Source organism: Fringilla coelebs (genome assembly GCF_963513975.1).
Source record: "Fringilla coelebs genome assembly, chromosome: 8".
In the NCBI taxonomy this organism is placed as follows: domain Eukaryota; kingdom Metazoa; phylum Chordata; class Aves; order Passeriformes; family Fringillidae; genus Fringilla; species Fringilla coelebs.
The window spans coordinates 17,217,782-17,235,692 of NC_140066.1; the positions used below are offsets into that span (position 1 = coordinate 17,217,782).

A 17,911-nucleotide genomic window follows, 5' to 3' on the forward strand; every position below is an offset into this window, starting at 1 on the left:
CTCCACTCCAGGATCCATTGTAATCCAAGCATAAGAAATTTAATAAAAGTATCACTATTATGGTAATTGTTTTCAGATATTTTATTAACGAACACCTGCTTGTAGTATAGCAACTACACACCTTTAGGTAGCAGGTGAGCATAGCTAGTCAAGAAAGGAATTGTTACCTCCAATCTTTTAAAGGTCTTCTTTAGCTTTGGCAAAGAAGGAAGTTTGCTCTTTGGAAGAAGATGCTGTTTTCAAAGATCTAGAGCTGAGGAGAGCCTTTTGAAAGTTCAGGTATGACAAAACATGTGTGTTATTTGTGAGCAGCCTTGTATTAGGTGCTGTTGCTGGACTTTGCTTCTACAGACAGGCAGCACACGCAGCACTTCCAAAAAGAATCAGTCAGGGCACTGGGCCACGGTGTGCTGCTACTTAGCACTGGTATTCTTTTCTGAAAATCTGGATTCAGTAGCAGCACTACACAATAGCCTCAAATGACAGATCCTAGCTGGCCTCCAGGCTGCTCTTCCTCAGCCTTGATTCCCAGCCAGCAGCAGCCTCCTGGACAGAGCAGCTTCCTTTCCCCTGCAGGTGTCTAAGGCACCGTGTACAGCACCCCCCAACAGCTTTAACTGAACCGCATAACCAGGTGATCCGTGGTGAAGCTAAAGAGGGTGCTGGCACAAGAAGTTACACATTCAAAAGAAAGTCATGGTGAAAAGTCAATGAATCTCAGCTAAAAAGAGGCCTAGAAAACAAGTTAGCCAAAAGTGCATCTGTGGAGGTAGAAGGGAAATAATACACTTTTTGCAGAAGCAAATATTGCATAGCAGGAGCCATGAGAGCCAATAACACCCCAGTGGTGTTGGAGAACAGGCAGTGAACACAGGGCCAGTGCAACAGAGGAGGGAACCTCCAGGTTGCCTTTCACCCTGTACCAGTGCTTCAGAAGAACAACTCCCATCTCACTGCTCACAGCCTTCTTGCCAGCTGAGGACCGGGTAGCAAGCCTTGAACACAGAAGACTCCCCAGAGTGGATAAGGAAATTAAGTTTATTCCTTTGCTCACCCATCTCCACTTAGCACTGCACGTACCCTACACTAAGCATCATACCAGGCTCCTACACACAGCTCTGCACCAAAAGGCAGGGGTCTGCAGGGGACTCTATGCAATTCCCACAGGATACACACCCAGAGCTCCCTGCCACTTTGGGATGGTTGAGTAACCCAACAAAGGGCAGCAGAGACTTGAGTCTCACAGCCCCTTCAGCATCCACATAGCCATCTGAGCTCTCTAAGCAATTATTTCTGTTCCCCTTACTGAGGCAAAGGAAGGCCCCAGTAGCAAACAGGAGGTGTTTAGGTCTTGGCTTACACACACACAATTAAGACCAGTGCCAGAGCACCTTGCCTGGTGCACTGAGAAGGCGTGGTTTATATTACTCCTCTAATTGCCCAGTTAAATAACATTACAGACTGCTACTAAAGACGTGTCATGGGGCACATTATGAGCTGACACTCAGCTTTCCCAGACAGAGTTCCACCTGTACCAAGGTCATTTAGTTGCCAGAAGCCTGCTCCAAAGTAAGAGGCTGTTTGACCTATCTGCAGATGATGTTTTCCTGCCTCTGATCTCCTTCTCCCTCCCACCATACAACTTGGAACAGTCTTTTCATCTGGTTAGATTTTGAAAGCACACAAGACAAAGATCACTGGTTATCCTAACAGTAGCAGGGAAAAGCATTTCTACTAGAAAAATAAAAACATAAGATTGCTCCTGAAGTTCCTTGGAATAGGAAAGGAATTAAAACACAGATCCCAGCACTTGGTAACACCCTCCAATCGCACAGGAACAACAGAACCTAATTAAAAAGACCAACATATACTGCCTCAAGCAAGTTACTGATCAGTTCTTTGCTTCCATGTGTAAGTGCTAATCCTCCCTTTTAAAGGCCCCAAAGCAATACAATTAAGGCTGCTCTCCTGCCCTTAATAGGAAGAATTTCTAATCAAGCCTTAGAGGAAAAAAGGGAAAAGTATTTTTCCTTCCTTTCAAGGACTACCCCATCAGCCATAAGCAGATCTCAGTGTAAGTACAAGCACCAGAGCTGCCCCAGGCTGGGCAGGAAGGAGGGGGTGGAGCCCCGTTTCCCCTCTACTGCCTGAAGAGCTTTGTTGTTTTCACCCAGGACCTCAGAAAGCCAAGAGGGATGCTGCCCAGCTGCTGGGACTGACAGCACCACGCTGAACCACACCTGATGCTCAAAATGGCAAGGTTTTTTCTCACCTAAAAGAAACAAGTTAAAAATTAAGAAAAGCACTTGTATGCTAACAGCATACAAATGTCAAATTAGCTTTGATCCAAGACCTTTGAAGACTCCTAACTGCCTGTTATCACATTAAAGCTTAAGAGTAAGCTCTAAGTAAGGTTAGATTATTTTTTCCCCTGAATTTCAGACCACCTAAGCCCCTTTTTTTTTTCCCAGTTGAATTGAAGTTTCCATTTTCTCATTCACCAGAAAAAAGCCACCTACCCTTTTCTGTTTCTGGGCCAAGAAAGGCAGGTCCATGCACAGCACCATTAGCAAGGCCCATTTGTGTAGTGCTTTGGCATCCTTGCTTTCCAGTCCTGCCATATGAGCACAGCCCTACCTTACCTAGTGACTTAGGGACAAGTGGGCAAGGCCCAGCTCCTCAGTGCAGTCAAAACACCTGCTCTGCATCTCCAGAGAAGCAGCTGCAGGATCTGCTTTAAGTGAGCTCTGCTGCACTTCTGATCAATGTTGGAACGGAGCCTAGGTCACTACTTTGGAAAGGCACTACATTCATTAACAGAAATGCCAACACCACCCAAAAACAATCCTGCCTCAGTCTGCAGCCAAGGCCTTGACAAGGTCTCCAGTTTGCCTGTGGCAGACAGGTAACAACAAACCAAGAGCAGAAGAATTCCAGAGTGAGACGAATTCAGAGCATTTGGAAAGCTTGCACAGCCACTGGGGTAGTTTTTGCCTTGCAAATAAAGTCTTGCAGCTAGGGTCTCCAGGGGAAGGGGTCCCACCAACCAAATGGGTTTGATAGTAGTCACTTTATTACAATCCACTAATTTCATGCATGGCTGACACCTTCCTTTGCCACAGCACAGAAACCACGAGCACCACACACAGAGCTGTCCCAGCTGCCACAGCAGCAAATCCCAGAGCCCAGGGGGCTGCAGCATGCACTGCCGCTCCTGTGGGGAGAGACACCCCAATGAAAGCTCCCAGTGGGGCACAGGGATGCCTGAGGGGCTCAGCCTTCCTGCAGAAAAGCCTTAGACCAGGCCCCTTCCCCTGCCCTGCTGCCACACTTACCAAGGCCATCCTTGGCTGCGTCCTGGCCTAGCTCATGCTGGAGGAAAATCGCAGGGCCTTTGCTGGAAACATGGGAAGTTCCTTCCTGAAAAGGATGCTCAGCACTCCTTTTACCCCCTACAGAGCAACACAAAGGTTGTAGGTAAGAAGAGGGATGGCCCTGAAGGTCAGCAAACTTTGTCCACGTCAGCTTCCCAACACACGGGAAGCGCTGAAGGCGCAGTTTCCACGTGAGTCCACACAGAGCTAAGAGCCCATGAAGACCTCTGTCTTTGGGGTTATAAGAAGAGCCCTCAATCAGTGGAAAGGAGCAATAAATGCTTTGTCAAGCTGTCCATGCCTTCAGGGAATTACTCCATAGGCTACATGTCTCCTCCTCCCCAGCATGGAGACTAGGCCCTTGCTGCCCCTTTGGCTGGGGAGCAGAAGGCCAGGACACTTACTGACTCTGGAAGGACAAGTGGGGATGCAGGACTCCTTTACAGACGGGTGGCACACGGAAGCACTGCAGTGCAGGAACACCTAGAGAGAAATGGAATACAGCCTGACATCCCTCCGGCACTGCCTGGGGCCTGGGGATATCCTAGTGCGCTGCACTGATCCCAGCCAGCAGCTAAGCGCCCACACAGCCGCTTGCTCACTCCCCTACTCGGCCCCAGCAGGGCAGAAAAAGAATAGGAAGAGCAAAAGCAAGAAAACCTGTAGCTGGAGAGATAAAGACAGTTAAAGTAGTGAAGGAGAGGAGGAGAGGGAAGAAAGGACCTAAAGCACACGGGATGTAAAGGCAAGTCACCTACCCTGCTCCTACAGGCAGGTCAGTGCCCAGGCAGTTGGGGCATCAGCTATGCTGGAAGATGAAATCCCCCAATGTTTACTCTGCTGACCATTAAATCATGCAGCATGGAATAGTCCTTTGGCCTCTTTGAGTCAGCTCTGCTGCCTCCCAGGTTCTAGCCTGTCCCATGCCTACTCACTTGGGGTTGAGACAGCAGAATGAAGAGAAAGTCTTGGTGTTCTGCAAGTGCCATTCTGCAATCACCAAGAACATCTGTTTTCAACGCTGTTTTAGGGACAAAGCCAAAGCCACAGCACCATGCGGGCTGCAAAGAGGAGAGTTGGCTCCCTATCCCGGTCCTTAAGGGGGAAGGCAGGAAGGCTTGTTCGGCTTGTTTCACATGCAGCCTGTAGCCTTGGAGCCCTCTGCTGTCTGCTCCAAGGCGGCTTTGAAATCTTTACACCATACACTTTCAAACTCGGGCCAATCAGCGTTACAGCACTTCTCCCTGACACCTGCAATACTGCTGCCCGGGCACCACTGCACTGGGAACCGTGTTGAGAACAGCTGAGACCAATTTTGGGTATTAGTCTATGCCCGGAGCACTGAGCAAACAGTACAAGGCAGGGTGAATTTCATGTGATTTAACTGGAGGAGGTCAATGAGATTCAGAGCCCAGATGCTTCAAAAGGTACTCAAAGTTTATTTCCAAGTCATTTTGGCCAAGAAATATAGTTTAGAGAGTTTCTCATGGGAAGTGGAGTCCTCAAAGGTGAATGTGTAGAGAGTGAAATGCTGGTAATGAGAGGGCAACAGTAGTCCTGAGGTGAAACTTGGAGGCATCAGCTGTGTCTGATAGTTGTCCCCTGCAGAAGGGCACCTGAGGAGGAAAGGTGAGCAGTGAAAAAGAGCAAGTTATTCCCCTGACCCAAAGTTGTTTACAAGTCACTTACCCATCCAGCAAAATTGGCCACTACTGCTGTTGCTGGGGCTTGGTGCTTGGTGTGGCCCAGCAGTGGTGCAGAACTAAAATCAGGTCTGGGTCTGTTCCCTGAAGGATCTTGACCTCTGCATAAACAGGGTCTCTCAGAGTCTTCACTACAGGATAGTCACTGCTCCATATAGTAGGAAGTATAGCTTCCATCTGGGACAGAAGAAACCCAAGAGCCATTTAAGAGCAGGAAGAAGCAGGAATAGGCATCCTTTAAGGCGATATCAGTAAGTTCCCACCATGGCAGGGAAGCAGGGCTGGGTTAACCCATCAATACTCCACTGTTACACATCAGAGACCAGAGCCCTGCTCCAAGAGCCTTGAGCAGGTCCTGCAAACCTCTCCTACCTGAGGCAACACACAGCTCCAAAGACAGAGGACCTGGCTGGGACACAGCAGGGAGTGGTGACAAGGTGAAGACCTGAACACTCAAGGGAATGGATCTCCCACTGGTGGAATAAGTACACTGGTCATGTAACCTGGTGGGAAAGTTCCAAATCAGGCAAATAAGGAAAACCACTCTGATACCCTCTTTCACCAATATAGCAACCTATCATCTGCTTTAATTAGTTATATCCCCTTCTTCTGACTCTTCCTTTTAACAAATACTTGAAATTCTCTTTAGTGTTTAAATTTGAGAATCTGCAGATTGTCACTGATCAGTTCCAGCTTTATTCCCACTAATTAGAGATACAGCAGCCTTCAACCTACTCCTTCATGTGAATTCAGAGGTTGTGACAAGCAGGAATTTCTCCAGGGACATTGAACGCAGGGACACCCAGCAACATCAGCGCTAGGGTAATACCTGAAAGTGCTATCCCTAGTGACAGAGCCAAGGCTCCCAGTCTTCACATCCCTGCTTGCCACTAACTCATTCCCATATATGGCCTGGTCTGCAATCATCTGGAATGACAGATAGGCAGCATCACTGTGGTAAAGTCAGGCTGCATCAGTATGAGGCTGGAGAACAGCATTTGGCCTGTGGAAGTCTGTAGGATGCCCATTGAGCAGCCAAAGCCATGGCAGGCTGTTCCAGCTCTTCCAGCCTAGCAGCAGCTGCAGCTCTTACCTGAAAAGCAGTGCCACAGGCACAGAGTGGAGACTGGTACACGACAAAGGCATTGTTTGTTAGGACAGACCACAGCCAGTACTGTGTCCACTGGCCAGTTGCACTGAGTCCAGGACAACAGGGGGGCAGGTGACATCCCGAGAAAGATCAATGGAAAACTGGCCATCTGGTGTGCAATGAGCTGTCACTGGAGAAAAAGATATAATCAGTCTTGAGCTCAGAGATGAGAGCAATGGGAAGGATGCTCTAGCATCACAACCAAGACAAGACAAGCAAGTCCTGCAAGCTGTCCCGCCTTTAACCCACAGAACAAGTGCTAAGTATGGCAAGACAAGTGCAACCAGCACCACCAACAACACCCATGCTAGGCATAAAACCAGGTGTGTTGCAATAGAGTGGAAAATGCTGGACACTTGACTGGGACATGATATTCTTGGTAGCCAAAAACATAGCCCTGAGCCACCTGCAGGAGTGGTACACACCAAGTGCTGGCTTGCCCGGCCACAAAGTGAGAAACCCTGTTTTGCAGCAGCTCAGGAGGGAGGGAAAACAGGTGCTCAGGCACCTGTGTGGTGTTACCAAAATAGCAAGGCTTCACCCTGTCTCTGGGGTCATAGCAGCAGCCTCGTGCTTCACAGTCTCCCTTGCAGATGGGCAGGGAGGCACACGGCAGCCGGTCTTGGCTGGGAACAGCCAGACAGACACTGCTGCTTGGAGTATCCAGGGCTTGGAGTATCCAGGCTTTGCAGATAAAGCACAAGAGCAGGGTGACAAAGACAGGAAGGACAGCGGCTGAAGGAGTCCTGGTGACTCTGCATACAAATCAAGGGAAGTGAGAGTCAGATGATGGTCAGACACATGGCCTGGATCTGGCATGGAAGCCTGCTCAGGAGGGACCTGCATTTCCATGGAGCAGAGACTCCCCCTGAGGCCACGTACGGGAAACTGGACCTTCATTGGATCTGTCAAGATAAAGCATTCTAGATTGACTCTTGGCAGTTAAGAAAATTTGTACCTCGTCTCCGGTTCATTCCCTGAACTAGCAGGAGCTCATGTAGCCAGAATATGGCTGGGAGACACAATGCACATATTCACCTGCTGACCCTGCAGAGAGGCCCGTGTCCACAGCAAGCTGGTGGCTCCTGTGTCCAAACCTTTCCAATGGAGTTTTCTGCACAGCAGTTATTCCACTTTCCTAGCGCCCAAACTGACTAGGAACAGCCATCTGAAAGCAATGGCACTCATCACCACAAGATTCTGACAGGTGCTTGTATCTTACCAGGAACATCCACAGGGCACCTGAGCAGCGTCTCTTCATGAAGAACCTTTTTCCCAGCAGCACCTTTTCCTTCAAGCCCAATAAGGCAATTGTGATCCCAGGGGAAAGCCCCACCACTCAGGACAGCCAGAGCAGCAGTAGTTACAGTCCCAGCAGAATCCCTAAGGCCACTCACCCACTCAAAGACATAAGAGCCTGCATAAGAGACTGATACATTCCTGGAGCCATCTGGAGTCCCAGATACCAAGAGCCCACAGCCAGAGACATTCTGCAGAACGTGGGCCTTCCCTTCAGTATCTAGGGAAAGAGGACACAGCAGCAGGGGCTTCAGAGTCCCACCTTCAGATTAGACCCACTACAATCCTACCTTCCTGTAGGAAATAGGGACCTAGACAGTATTAGGGTCTGGAACAGCAGTGAGAGAATCCAGCAGCCAAGACACCTAGACCAGGCACAGCACTCCACCAAGTCCTTGACTGCTGTGTCACAAAAACAGCCCCCAGATAATGCAAGATGCACAGAACTTCAGTGAAGTTCAGCAGGCACTTCACATCAAAACCTGTTCCTTTCCTCTCATTCCATGCACCTCTGCATTTGGGCAAAGATATGGCTAAAAATGCCTCTTGGTATTGCCTCAGCCCATGTAGTCAGCACAAATGAAGCATTCCCTTCTGAGCCTGGTGGTAAGGTGAGTTGTAAGCTTTTTTGGCCACAAGTCAGCAGGGTAGGATCAGAAAAAACACTGACATGAGTCCCCAGGACCAAAGCCAGGGGACCAAGGAACAGCCAGAAGAGCATAGCTCCTGATGAAGCCCAAGACCACCCTGCAACACCCATCCTGCTCTCTTGCTCTTAGCCTAGTCCTTTTAAATTGTGCAGCCAGCTGGGACCAGAAATCCCTGGAGTGCCCAGGTGGACCCAGCCCAGCAGTTGAACACCTTCCATTGCCCTCACCTGAACTCAGCAGAGTCTGCTTGCACTCTTTGAAGAAAACCAAAGGGCAAGAGTTGAGCTAATGTCAAGAGATGGGTCTGTACTTGTACTGTAGAGCCCCAGGAGGGTCTTCAAAGCTTCCTTCCTACCCTGAGTTCTTCCCACAGATGGGACACGTAGGAAATCTGGTTGCTTCTGCCCATGCACCCTGTTGCTGCTCTAATTGCTCAATACATGGCATGAGTGCAAGAAACAGTGACTATGCCCTTTTATTCTTTTCAAGATTGTACGAGTTCAAATGCCACACACAGGGTGCTGACACAAAAGCACAGAAAGAGCCCTCCACATAAAATCTGTGAGCAATCATGGAGCTCAGGAGGCCTTGCACACCTAAACAGTGGTGATTCCCCATAAGCACTCTTGGCTGTGGACTTACAGCCCTGTTTGCAGCGTGTTTGGGAGGGGATAGTTGCAGGACTGGTTCAGGCCTGGCTGCTAAGTGGCGGGATGGTGTGCTCTCTGGGACCCCTACCCCCAAAAAGTGGCAGGTAGGGCCCTGAGCTGGGCTTGAAACATGGGCAAGGGGAGCCTCTGTGATCCCAGAGAAAACTCTGCCTGCCAGCCACCATTGCCTGCCTGTAAGTGCAAGGTCTCAAGGAGAGTCTTCTCCCCAGGCACACATCAGGCAGCCACACCAAGTGAATGCCTGACAGTCCACCTTTCCATGCATGCTTCTGCATTCATGTCTGCACAGCACTGTACAGCATCAGTACCCTGGCCCCAGCCAGCCCTCATCACAGGCATGGTGAGTGGGCAGCAGCTGAGTCTGAGGGGGGCATTTCCTTTGCTCTTCCACCTCAGCCCACAGCCCATCTTGCTGCACAGCCGTGCAAGATGCCATGATCCCAGCTGCCCAAGAAGGTCACTGTGCCTACCTCTGCTAATTTCATGCACCAGCCAGGATGGCTGCTCCACAAAGTGTGAGACTTTGTCAGCCGCTCTGCACAACAGGAGATGGAAACAATGGATCTTGGCTGGCTGCCTGCATTGCTGAGGCATGAGCAGTCCTCATGAACCAACTGTGCTCCCCACAGCGCCTGCCTGGGCGCTGGGCAGCACAAAGGAGAGACATCCAGGGAAAACATTTGAACTTTGGCAGGGAGGGAGGCTTCGTCTCTTTAGAAGCCGAGCACTGTGCATGCCCCAATCGCATCATCACTGAATGACTGCCAAATGCTTTGACTGCAATACCTGCTGATAATTGGGTAAAAATCAGTAAAGTACTTTGGAGCTATAGGGAAGTACTTTTATTATACTTTAACCCATCAATACTTTATTCTGCTAACCAAAAAATGTCTACGTGGACTTGAAGAATAATTCTACATGAAACAACCCCAGAAGTGCTGTAGATCCACCAAGGAGAACCTGTGCTGAGAATGGTTTCAGGTAACTGCCCTTTCCTAGTTCCTACACAGACACCAAACAGCTGTGTTTGATCATGTAGGGATGGGAAGCTCTTCTAATGAGCCTGAAATTCAGGGAAATTAAATGCTTTGTTTGAAAGAAGTTGCTATGGAAAATGGAAAGCAGAAAGCAGCCTAGCTGAAATGAAACAAGCAGGTCTCTCTTCCTCAGAAATCTTTTCCTCACCCATTTGATTGTTCTCATGCATTACAGTGACCCAGCTGTGAGCACCAGTTTAGATAGCAGCCAAGACCACCACAGACAGGAAGGACATGCAGTGGATGAAGGGAGGTGAAGAAAACCTCTCTGTGGACCACTAGTCTGATCAATGAGTGTCACAGCAAAAAGGGAACTTTGCAGACCAGGTTGTCAGTTCATGAACGCTGCTAGCTGGTAGCTACCTCATGTGGAAGTGCAAACTCTCATGAACTTCACTTTCATTAGATGAAAGTCCATGAACCTACATGAACTTGCATGAACTGCCCTGAGAGCATCTGAACTGATGCAGGAATTGGGCCAGCAGACCAGCAACTAGCCAAAATTTGTTGGCAATTAGGTTTTTCCACCAAAGTATTCAGTATGGCTCTGTAAGAATTCAAATAAGATTTAAAATGAACAATTAGAAAATTATTGCAACTACCCAAGAGAACAAGGATGACTTAGAACTCCCTTCTGCAGGGAAGGCACAAAAGCTTTTGCAAGGGATGGAGATCTTCACTAGCTCCTCTGAGTGGGAGGGAAACTCACTTAACACACTGCTGTGCAGCAAACACAGCATACCCCAATGCAGCACTCAGTTCACGCAGGCCTCTTGATAATTCCCACCAAGTCCCACATCCCCTATCCCCTTGCAATGCCTTCTGATCTGCAAATGTGTCACAGTTCAGGAGAGACAGAGAGTTCAGAATGAACAAGCTGAGCACAGCCCTGAGAGTTGTTTCTACCAGACCTTGCCACTGTTTTTGGGACCCTGCCGGTATGCAGGCCCTGTGCAATCTTGGGCAGGAAGCCTCCAGCTCTTTTTTAAGCCCTTGCAACACACCAGACATGCTCTGCTGTCTCCCAGAGCACCTAGGGAACTTCCAGGGCACTAGTTCCTCATAGTGGAGTCAGACATCAACAAAACAACCTGTGCATGCCAGCTTCCAGCAGTAAGTTGGATGAGCTGCTATGGTAAGTGCAAGGAAAAGTTGCAGGTTGCAATGGCCAATACCCAGCCCTGGACAAATGCTTCTCTGTCCCAGCTTGGGAAGCCATTTCCCAGAGACTCTCTCAAGTTCTAGATTTCTCTATTCTCTGTGTTTCTTTATTTTTCTCCTCTAGGAGTCCTTGATGAGGTCAGAGACTCAATGTCTTGTCCCCTTTTCTTATATCTTCATTTTATCTCACCCAGCAAGTCCTTTCTTGTCTGTTGTCACGTCTGGAGACCTTTCTAGCCTTGCTAGATGATATTTTATACTCTCCTCTCTTGTGAAGCCAGACACCCCTAGGGAGAGAGACTGGGGCTATTGCTGTGCAATTACTGAGGAAAACACAGTTGCATATCCTTTTGGCAAATCCCATGCAGTGTGAACTTCACTCATTACATCAGGAAGATTTCAGGAACAATCGAGGATGGCTCACACTACTGAGGGCTTGCACAATCAGTATGGAAGAACAGAATACCCAAATGTCCCTGAAGTACTTGGAAGATGCTCTTGTGACAGTGAATATCTGTGAGTGCCTCAGGAGGAGAATGTACCCCTACCATGATTTCTTTAACAAATAACTCTGGATAAAAGAAAACAAGTTTTGGGAGCACATTACAGATTTCCTAATCTCTGCTGGCATCCACAGTTGTTTGCGATAAGGTGTGTCTTTAATGAATAGTTAATACCAATAAAAATATCTATTTCATAACACAGGGCAATCTAACAAATGATTGACTAGTAACCATGACTGACTCAGCTATGTGATCCAAAACATGCTCTTGAGCTAACACAGACATTTGGTATATAAACTCAGATTCTGATAGCCAGAATCACTCCCTCCTGAGCCACAGATGAAAATGGAGCTCCTGGGAGGAGTCACTATTGTCCTCCTGGTTTGCATTGCTTGCCTGCTCTCCTTTGCAGCATGGAAAGGAAGGTCTGGGAAGGGGAAGATGCCTCCAGGACCAGCTCCCCTTCCCATTCTAGGTAACCTGCTCCAGGTGAAACCAAGTAACTTGGCCAAAACCCTCCAGAAGGTAAGGCCACTTCTTCTCTCTTTCTGCTGTGGGTCAGAAATGTGTGGGACATGTCAACCTATGGCTATGGCTTGCAATTCCAGAGCAGCAGAAAAAGTCATGAGGATTGCACTTGCTTCCCCTCATCATGAGAGAAGCAAATCATGATGTTACCAATGTATGAGGCTAACCTCCTGCTGTGGGAGGCAGCAGCAAGGAGACTTTCCCATTCTTCCTCACTCTTTGCTCCATGGCCACGTTCTCTCTGGCATTTTTACAGCTCAGTGAAGAGTATGGACCAGTGTTCACAGTGCACCTGGGCTCTGAGCCAGTGGTGGTGCTGCACGGACATGATGTGGTGAAAGAAGCCTTGATCGATCGCGCGGATGAGTTTGCTGCTAGAGGGCACATGCCAGTTGGAGACAGGGCTAACAATGGATTAGGTATGTTTGCTGACTGAGCTCCTTCTGAAGGAGAAGGGAAGGGCTGAGGATGTGTTCAGCAGATTAGAGCTGGAGTGTACTTTGCATGAGGAAAAACTGCCAGGGGTGGGGCAACCCACCAGGAGAGGGGAAGCCAGAGAAGGCTACAGCAGCTCAAAGGTGGCAGAGAAGGGAGCCAGACTGCTCTCAGAGATGGGCAGAGAAATGGCAAGGGGCAGCAGCCAGCAGCTGCAGCAAGAGAAATTGTGTATGGGTGAGTGATGAATTATTCACAAGGATGTTAGGCATGTAGTGGAGAAGGCCAAAAGCAGGCCAAAAGCAGGCAGTTGGACTACAGGACCTCCAAACCATAGTGCGCTGTGACGCTGCCATGTCAGTGCTCTCTAGGGACAGGGTTCGCTGTCACCAAGAGCCACTGTTCATCTCACACCCAGAATGCCCAAGACAGGTCTTTCCTCTTCCTCTTCCTCTGTAGGGATTATTTTTAGCAACAATGAGCCATGGTTACAAGTCCGGCGGTTTTCTCTCACCACTCTGCGCAACTTTGGAATGGGGAAAAGGAGCATTGAAGAGAGGATACAGGAGGAATCTGACTACTTGCTGGAAGAGATCAACAAAACAAAGGGTAAAGTCCATTTTTAATATGTTTAATGTTTTAAAACGTAAGCGCTATTAAGGGAGCTCACTTCTTTAGCAAAAAATGAAGGTCCTATGGTTTTGGTCCATGCACCATCTACCCCTCATTTCAAAACCATAATAATTCTGTGATCATGTCCTGTTCTCTTTGGGGGGACCCTTCTGTGTCACTCAGAGACTGATCTGATATTTCCACTAACAACCAGAGTACAGATTAGCCACAGTAGTCATACGTAGACCTACAATATTTCATGGGGGTTCTTAAATAATCTTAACTCTTCTGAAATCACAGGAACAGCTTTTGACCCAACCTTCATGCTGAGCTGTTCTGTCTCCAATGTCATATGCTCCATTGTCTTTGGGAAACGATATGATTATAAAGACAAGAAGTTCTTGGCTCTGATGAACAACATGAACAACATCTTTGAGATGACGAACTCCAGCTGGGGACAGGTACATTCAGCAGGCATTTCACAGTGACAACATTCTCCCAGGGGAGCAGGAGGCCTCCTTCCCAATGAAGTTCCATTTCAGTCTTCTAAGTAGGACCCCATCAATGCTCTGTGCTGCACTGAAGGCATTTCATTTAAGAGCAAGAAACTCCCTTAACAAAGGTGGAATTGGCTTTGCCAGCTAAGTGCAATAGTTCCATATAGCCCTGGACACCTTTCTTCTCCACTTCTAAGGTTACTACTACTACTACCACTACTACCACTAAGCAAGTCCTGCCAGACTGTTCAGCCCCATAGTCCTTCTGCTTGCCTCAGTTGACAGGGTTGTGGCTTTCCTGGGCTTTTGGTTAATATCAAAGGATGGGGCAAATGTCATACTAGGGACCTTCCTGTTTCTTTCCTTCCAGCTCTACCAGATGTTCCCAAATATCATGGATTACCTGCCTGGCCCACACAACAATATATTTGCAGAATTTGATGCTCTAAAAGCCTTTGTAGCAGAGGAGGTGAAGTTGCACCAAGCCTCCCTAGATCCCAATTCCCCTCAGGATTTCATCGACTGTTTCCTCAGCAAAATGCAGGAGGTAAGGAGACAGATGGCCCCAGCGTGTCCCCCAAACACACCTCTGCTGAGTCCTTCCCTCTCATAAGTAACACAGACATGGGGACCCCGTGCACAGCTGACCCCTTCCCAGTCAGCTGTGCAATGGGAAAAAAACAATAATACCCCAGATATTGCCTGTGTTGGAGCTTATAGCTCTGGGTCTGCACGCTCTGCACCAGCCACCACTGCATGCAGGTGTTTGGAGAGGGAGAGCTTCCTCTGCTTTTACCAAAACACCGGGACTTATTCATTCTGGTCTTGCAGTTTTTTCACTGGAAGGCATTAGACACAGCAAACAAGCCGTGCAGAGTGCACAGCTTAAAAGGAGGTTGGTATTGAGTTTACGCTCAAGGCTGCTTTGCAATGCCTCAGATGGCTGCTGCCCCATAGCAGAGAAATGCCACAGCTCTAGGAGAAAAGGAAGGTCTGGGATGACATGTGAAAGGGCCATGTCTCTCAGCTCAGCCAGAGGAAAAAACAAAGCCTTTTCCTTAGGAGAAAGATCGTCCCAATTCCAGTTTCCACATGAAGAACCTGATAACAAGTGCTTTCGACTTGTTCATTGCTGGAACTGAGACAACAAGCACCACTGTACGATATGGGCTTCTGCTTCTTCTCAAGTATCCAAAGATACAAGGTACCTGCTTGTGATCTCTTCCTCTCTAGCTGTTCCCCTGGGCTGGGCACATGACTAACACCACATCCTCCTCCCAGATTTTCCCCTCATCTCTCTCTCTCTCTCTTTCTCTGAGACCTGACTGTGTCCACATCTTTATTTAGCCAAATCAATAGGAGAACTTTCTTTGCATGGGCAGCAGTGGAGCTGCGTTCCAGTCAACATCAAAACCAACTTAATGCTCCTGCCATCTGTGACTTGTTAATAGCTGAGGGCAATCTATTTAGATGGGTTTGGTTTTATTTACCCATTTGATGGTGTGTGCCTGTCATGACAGAGAAAATTCAAGAAGAGATTGACCAAGTAGTAGGACGATCAAGAAAACCCTGTGTGGCTCACCGGACCCAGATGCCCTACACAGATGCCGTGGTCCATGAAATCCAGCGCTTCATCTCTCTTACCCCCCTGGCTCTCCCTCACACTGTGACCAAAGACACCAGCTTCAGAGGCTACGTCATTCCTAAGGTGAGCTCCCTCGAGTTCAGCAGTTCAGTTAAAAGGCTGTCAGTTAAAAGCCACAAGTGAATGTTGTGGCGTGATTTTGTTTTCACGCAGTCCTTTGTGAGGGTTTTATCCTCGGGCAGCCGTAGCTGACTTGCACTCCCTTCTTGATGCTCCATGGGCTAAGACTAAAACAGTAGCTCTGACCAATACTTTTGTTCCCTTGCTCTGCAGCTTAGACATTTGTAGAAGCACAGTGGGTTCACCAACACCCAGAGCAGTGATTCTGCACACCAAAGGCAGCAAAGTTGAGGAGCAGTTCACCACCATCCAGGATAGGCTGTGCACATGCTGGGGAGCAAAGTCAGTTGCTGGTTATTGAGCACAGAAAGACACTGAGACACAAAATGCTGTAGGCAATGTTTGCATTGAATGGAAAAATCCAAACCTGTGGGCTCTGTTCTAGCAGATGTCCTGAGGCAGTCTCTGCTGGCCACTGCCAGAGGCAGGCTGGTGGGCCAGAGCAGCCCATGGCTTGGCCTGGATTGCTGCAGCAGTGCTTGTTGGTCTTCTGGGTGACTGTGGGCAGCTGGGAAACAGTATATGGGCTGCTGGTGACGTGATTTCCAGCTCTCTGTGTAAATTTATAAGGCAGGGCCCAGAGAACTGCTCAGCCACCAACAGAGAACTCTTGTGTCATCGCTGCCGAACAATCCAGCCCCTGGTAATGGCTGGCCAGGAAGTGGGAAGGTAGAGGATTATGGCAGGAGAAATTTGTGAGGACAGGGGAATTTCACAGGAACTTCTTTTCCGCATCCTTGCGTGCTTTTGATATTTTGGACTCGCAGAAAAGAAGGGACATGGTGCATATACAAGGTCCCTATTGTGAAATACCAAGAAAGAGATGAATTAGTTGGGGTGTCCCCTGATGACCAGAGCAAGGTCAGAATGAATGCTCTGGAGACGACAGACAGAGTTCAGGAAGAGCAGGCAACAACTGCTGTGACATTCAGTAGGATCTCCCTTGAGCTGCCTCCTCTAAAGAAGAGTCCCCAAAGGGAAACCACAGGCACTGGTAGGGTTATACAGGGAAGCACAGTCTCAACTTGGCAGGCAGATTGAGTGACCTCATTTGCCAGCCTTTCATGTTCTGCTCTTCATGCGTTACTACAGGGCACCACGATTTTCCCTGTCCTCACTTCTGTCCTCCATGACAGTAAAGAGTTTCCAAACCCACATGAGTTCAATCCTGAACATTTCTTGAACAAGAATGGCAGCTTTAGGAAGAGTGAATTCTTCATGCCCTTCTCAGCAGGTAAAGCACAGGTTTGCTCTTTCTCTCTCTCTCTGTCAGCCTCCTCCTCTGCTGACCACCCTGCCTTTCCCTGCAGCACTCAACTGACTCTTCCCTACACAGTCCCACTGGTGTTTTCCTGGGGCTCACTGCTCTCTGGATAATTCCTCCCATCTCCTGTGGCATCTCCCATCTTCTTTAAGCCTGACAGCTTCTTAAATCTCCTGCTAGGGGTTCTCATTGTCATGACATGAATGGGCTCCACTGCCACTAAAATACCTGTCACCTTCCTACACAACCACCCAAGTCGTCCTGAACAAATCTTTTTGTGATAGCTCCACTTTTTCCCCAGCACCTTTTAAGTACCTCTTAGGCTACATGCAACCATTCACCTATCATAGGCCCAACCTTGCACTTTCTCACCTGTGCCTTATGTCACCCTGCTCTCTCTCGACTCCTGTGCTGTTCTCTCCCTGTTCCTGCTCTTCCATCACACACCCATCCAAACTGTCAAGGGTCTTTTGCCAGCAAATACTTCTCTTGAAAATGTCCGTGCTACCTTTGACAGTTGTCTCCCTGCTATGGCTGCGTGTAGTAAACAAAGGGGTGCAACAGAGCTGCTTAGCACAAACTCTGCTCTACTCAGAAACTCCCACTGAGTTCTATTTGCTTCTTTCAGGAAAACGAATATGCCCAGGAGAGGGCCTGGCACGAATGGAGATATTCTTGTTCATAGCCACCATCTTGCAGAACTTTACTTTGAAGTCTGTTGTCAACCCCCAGGAGCTCAACATAACCCCGACTCTGAGTGGGACAAGCAATGTGCCTCCTGCCTACCAGCTCTGTGCTGTCCCCCGCTGAAAAGCACAGAACCACTCCCCAGTGGCCTGAAACTGGCCAGTCCTTCACAGCTTCTTTACTAAAATCAACAGCAGGAGCATTGGCCCACCTTTCCCAGGCCTTCAGGAAGGCAGTCCCAACACAGGCACAAAGCAGAGACCTCTGAAGCCTCCTAGAACTCCACCACAGCGCAGGAGGCCCTGGGTGACATCGCAGCCTCTTGCACGGATACTCTGTCCCAGGATCACTGAGGGCACTGGCTGCACCAAACAGCTACTGTTGGTTTTCTCACCAACACAGCTCCCGTGGCTGCTCCCACAGCACGTGTCCCACCAAGACCTGGCTTTGCAGCTGGATGGTGCTGCATGTGTGTACATTCACAATCCAATAAACAAAAATCTCTTTATGACAATTTGAGCTGTTACTGAGTTTGGGTTGGGGCAGTGCCCACATCAGCTGCTGCACTGCAGAGT

The 17,911-nt window shown here is 48.7% G+C and overlaps 1 protein-coding gene and 1 pseudogene across 2 annotated transcripts; one reads left to right on the forward strand and one right to left on the reverse strand.

The window, feature by feature from the left end:
• Nucleotides 1–3,074: 3,074 nt before the first annotated feature.
• On the reverse strand, nucleotides 3,075–9,186 carry LOC311156300 (zona pellucida sperm-binding protein 4-like; annotated as a pseudogene). Its single transcript has 11 exons — nucleotides 9,156–9,186; nucleotides 7,450–7,746; nucleotides 6,736–6,896; nucleotides 6,171–6,351; nucleotides 5,907–6,004; nucleotides 5,450–5,580; nucleotides 5,064–5,254; nucleotides 4,834–4,990; nucleotides 3,779–3,857; nucleotides 3,336–3,452; nucleotides 3,075–3,214 (listed from the first exon to the last, which is right to left on the reverse strand). The product of its transcript is annotated as a zona pellucida sperm-binding protein 4-like (transcript).
• Nucleotides 9,187–11,893: 2,707 nt separating this feature from the next.
• On the forward strand, nucleotides 11,894–17,459 carry LOC311156474 (cytochrome P450 2C19-like; the record flags this gene model as incomplete). Its single annotated transcript, XM_084210422.1, has 9 exons — nucleotides 11,894–12,073; nucleotides 12,333–12,495; nucleotides 12,971–13,120; nucleotides 13,424–13,584; nucleotides 13,991–14,167; nucleotides 14,683–14,824; nucleotides 15,141–15,328; nucleotides 16,478–16,619; nucleotides 17,278–17,459. The coding sequence occupies 9 exons, from the start codon at nucleotides 11,894–11,896 to the stop codon at nucleotides 17,457–17,459; spliced, it is 1,485 nt and encodes a 494-aa protein (XP_084066548.1).
• Between the last annotated feature and the right edge of the window lie 452 nt (nucleotides 17,460–17,911).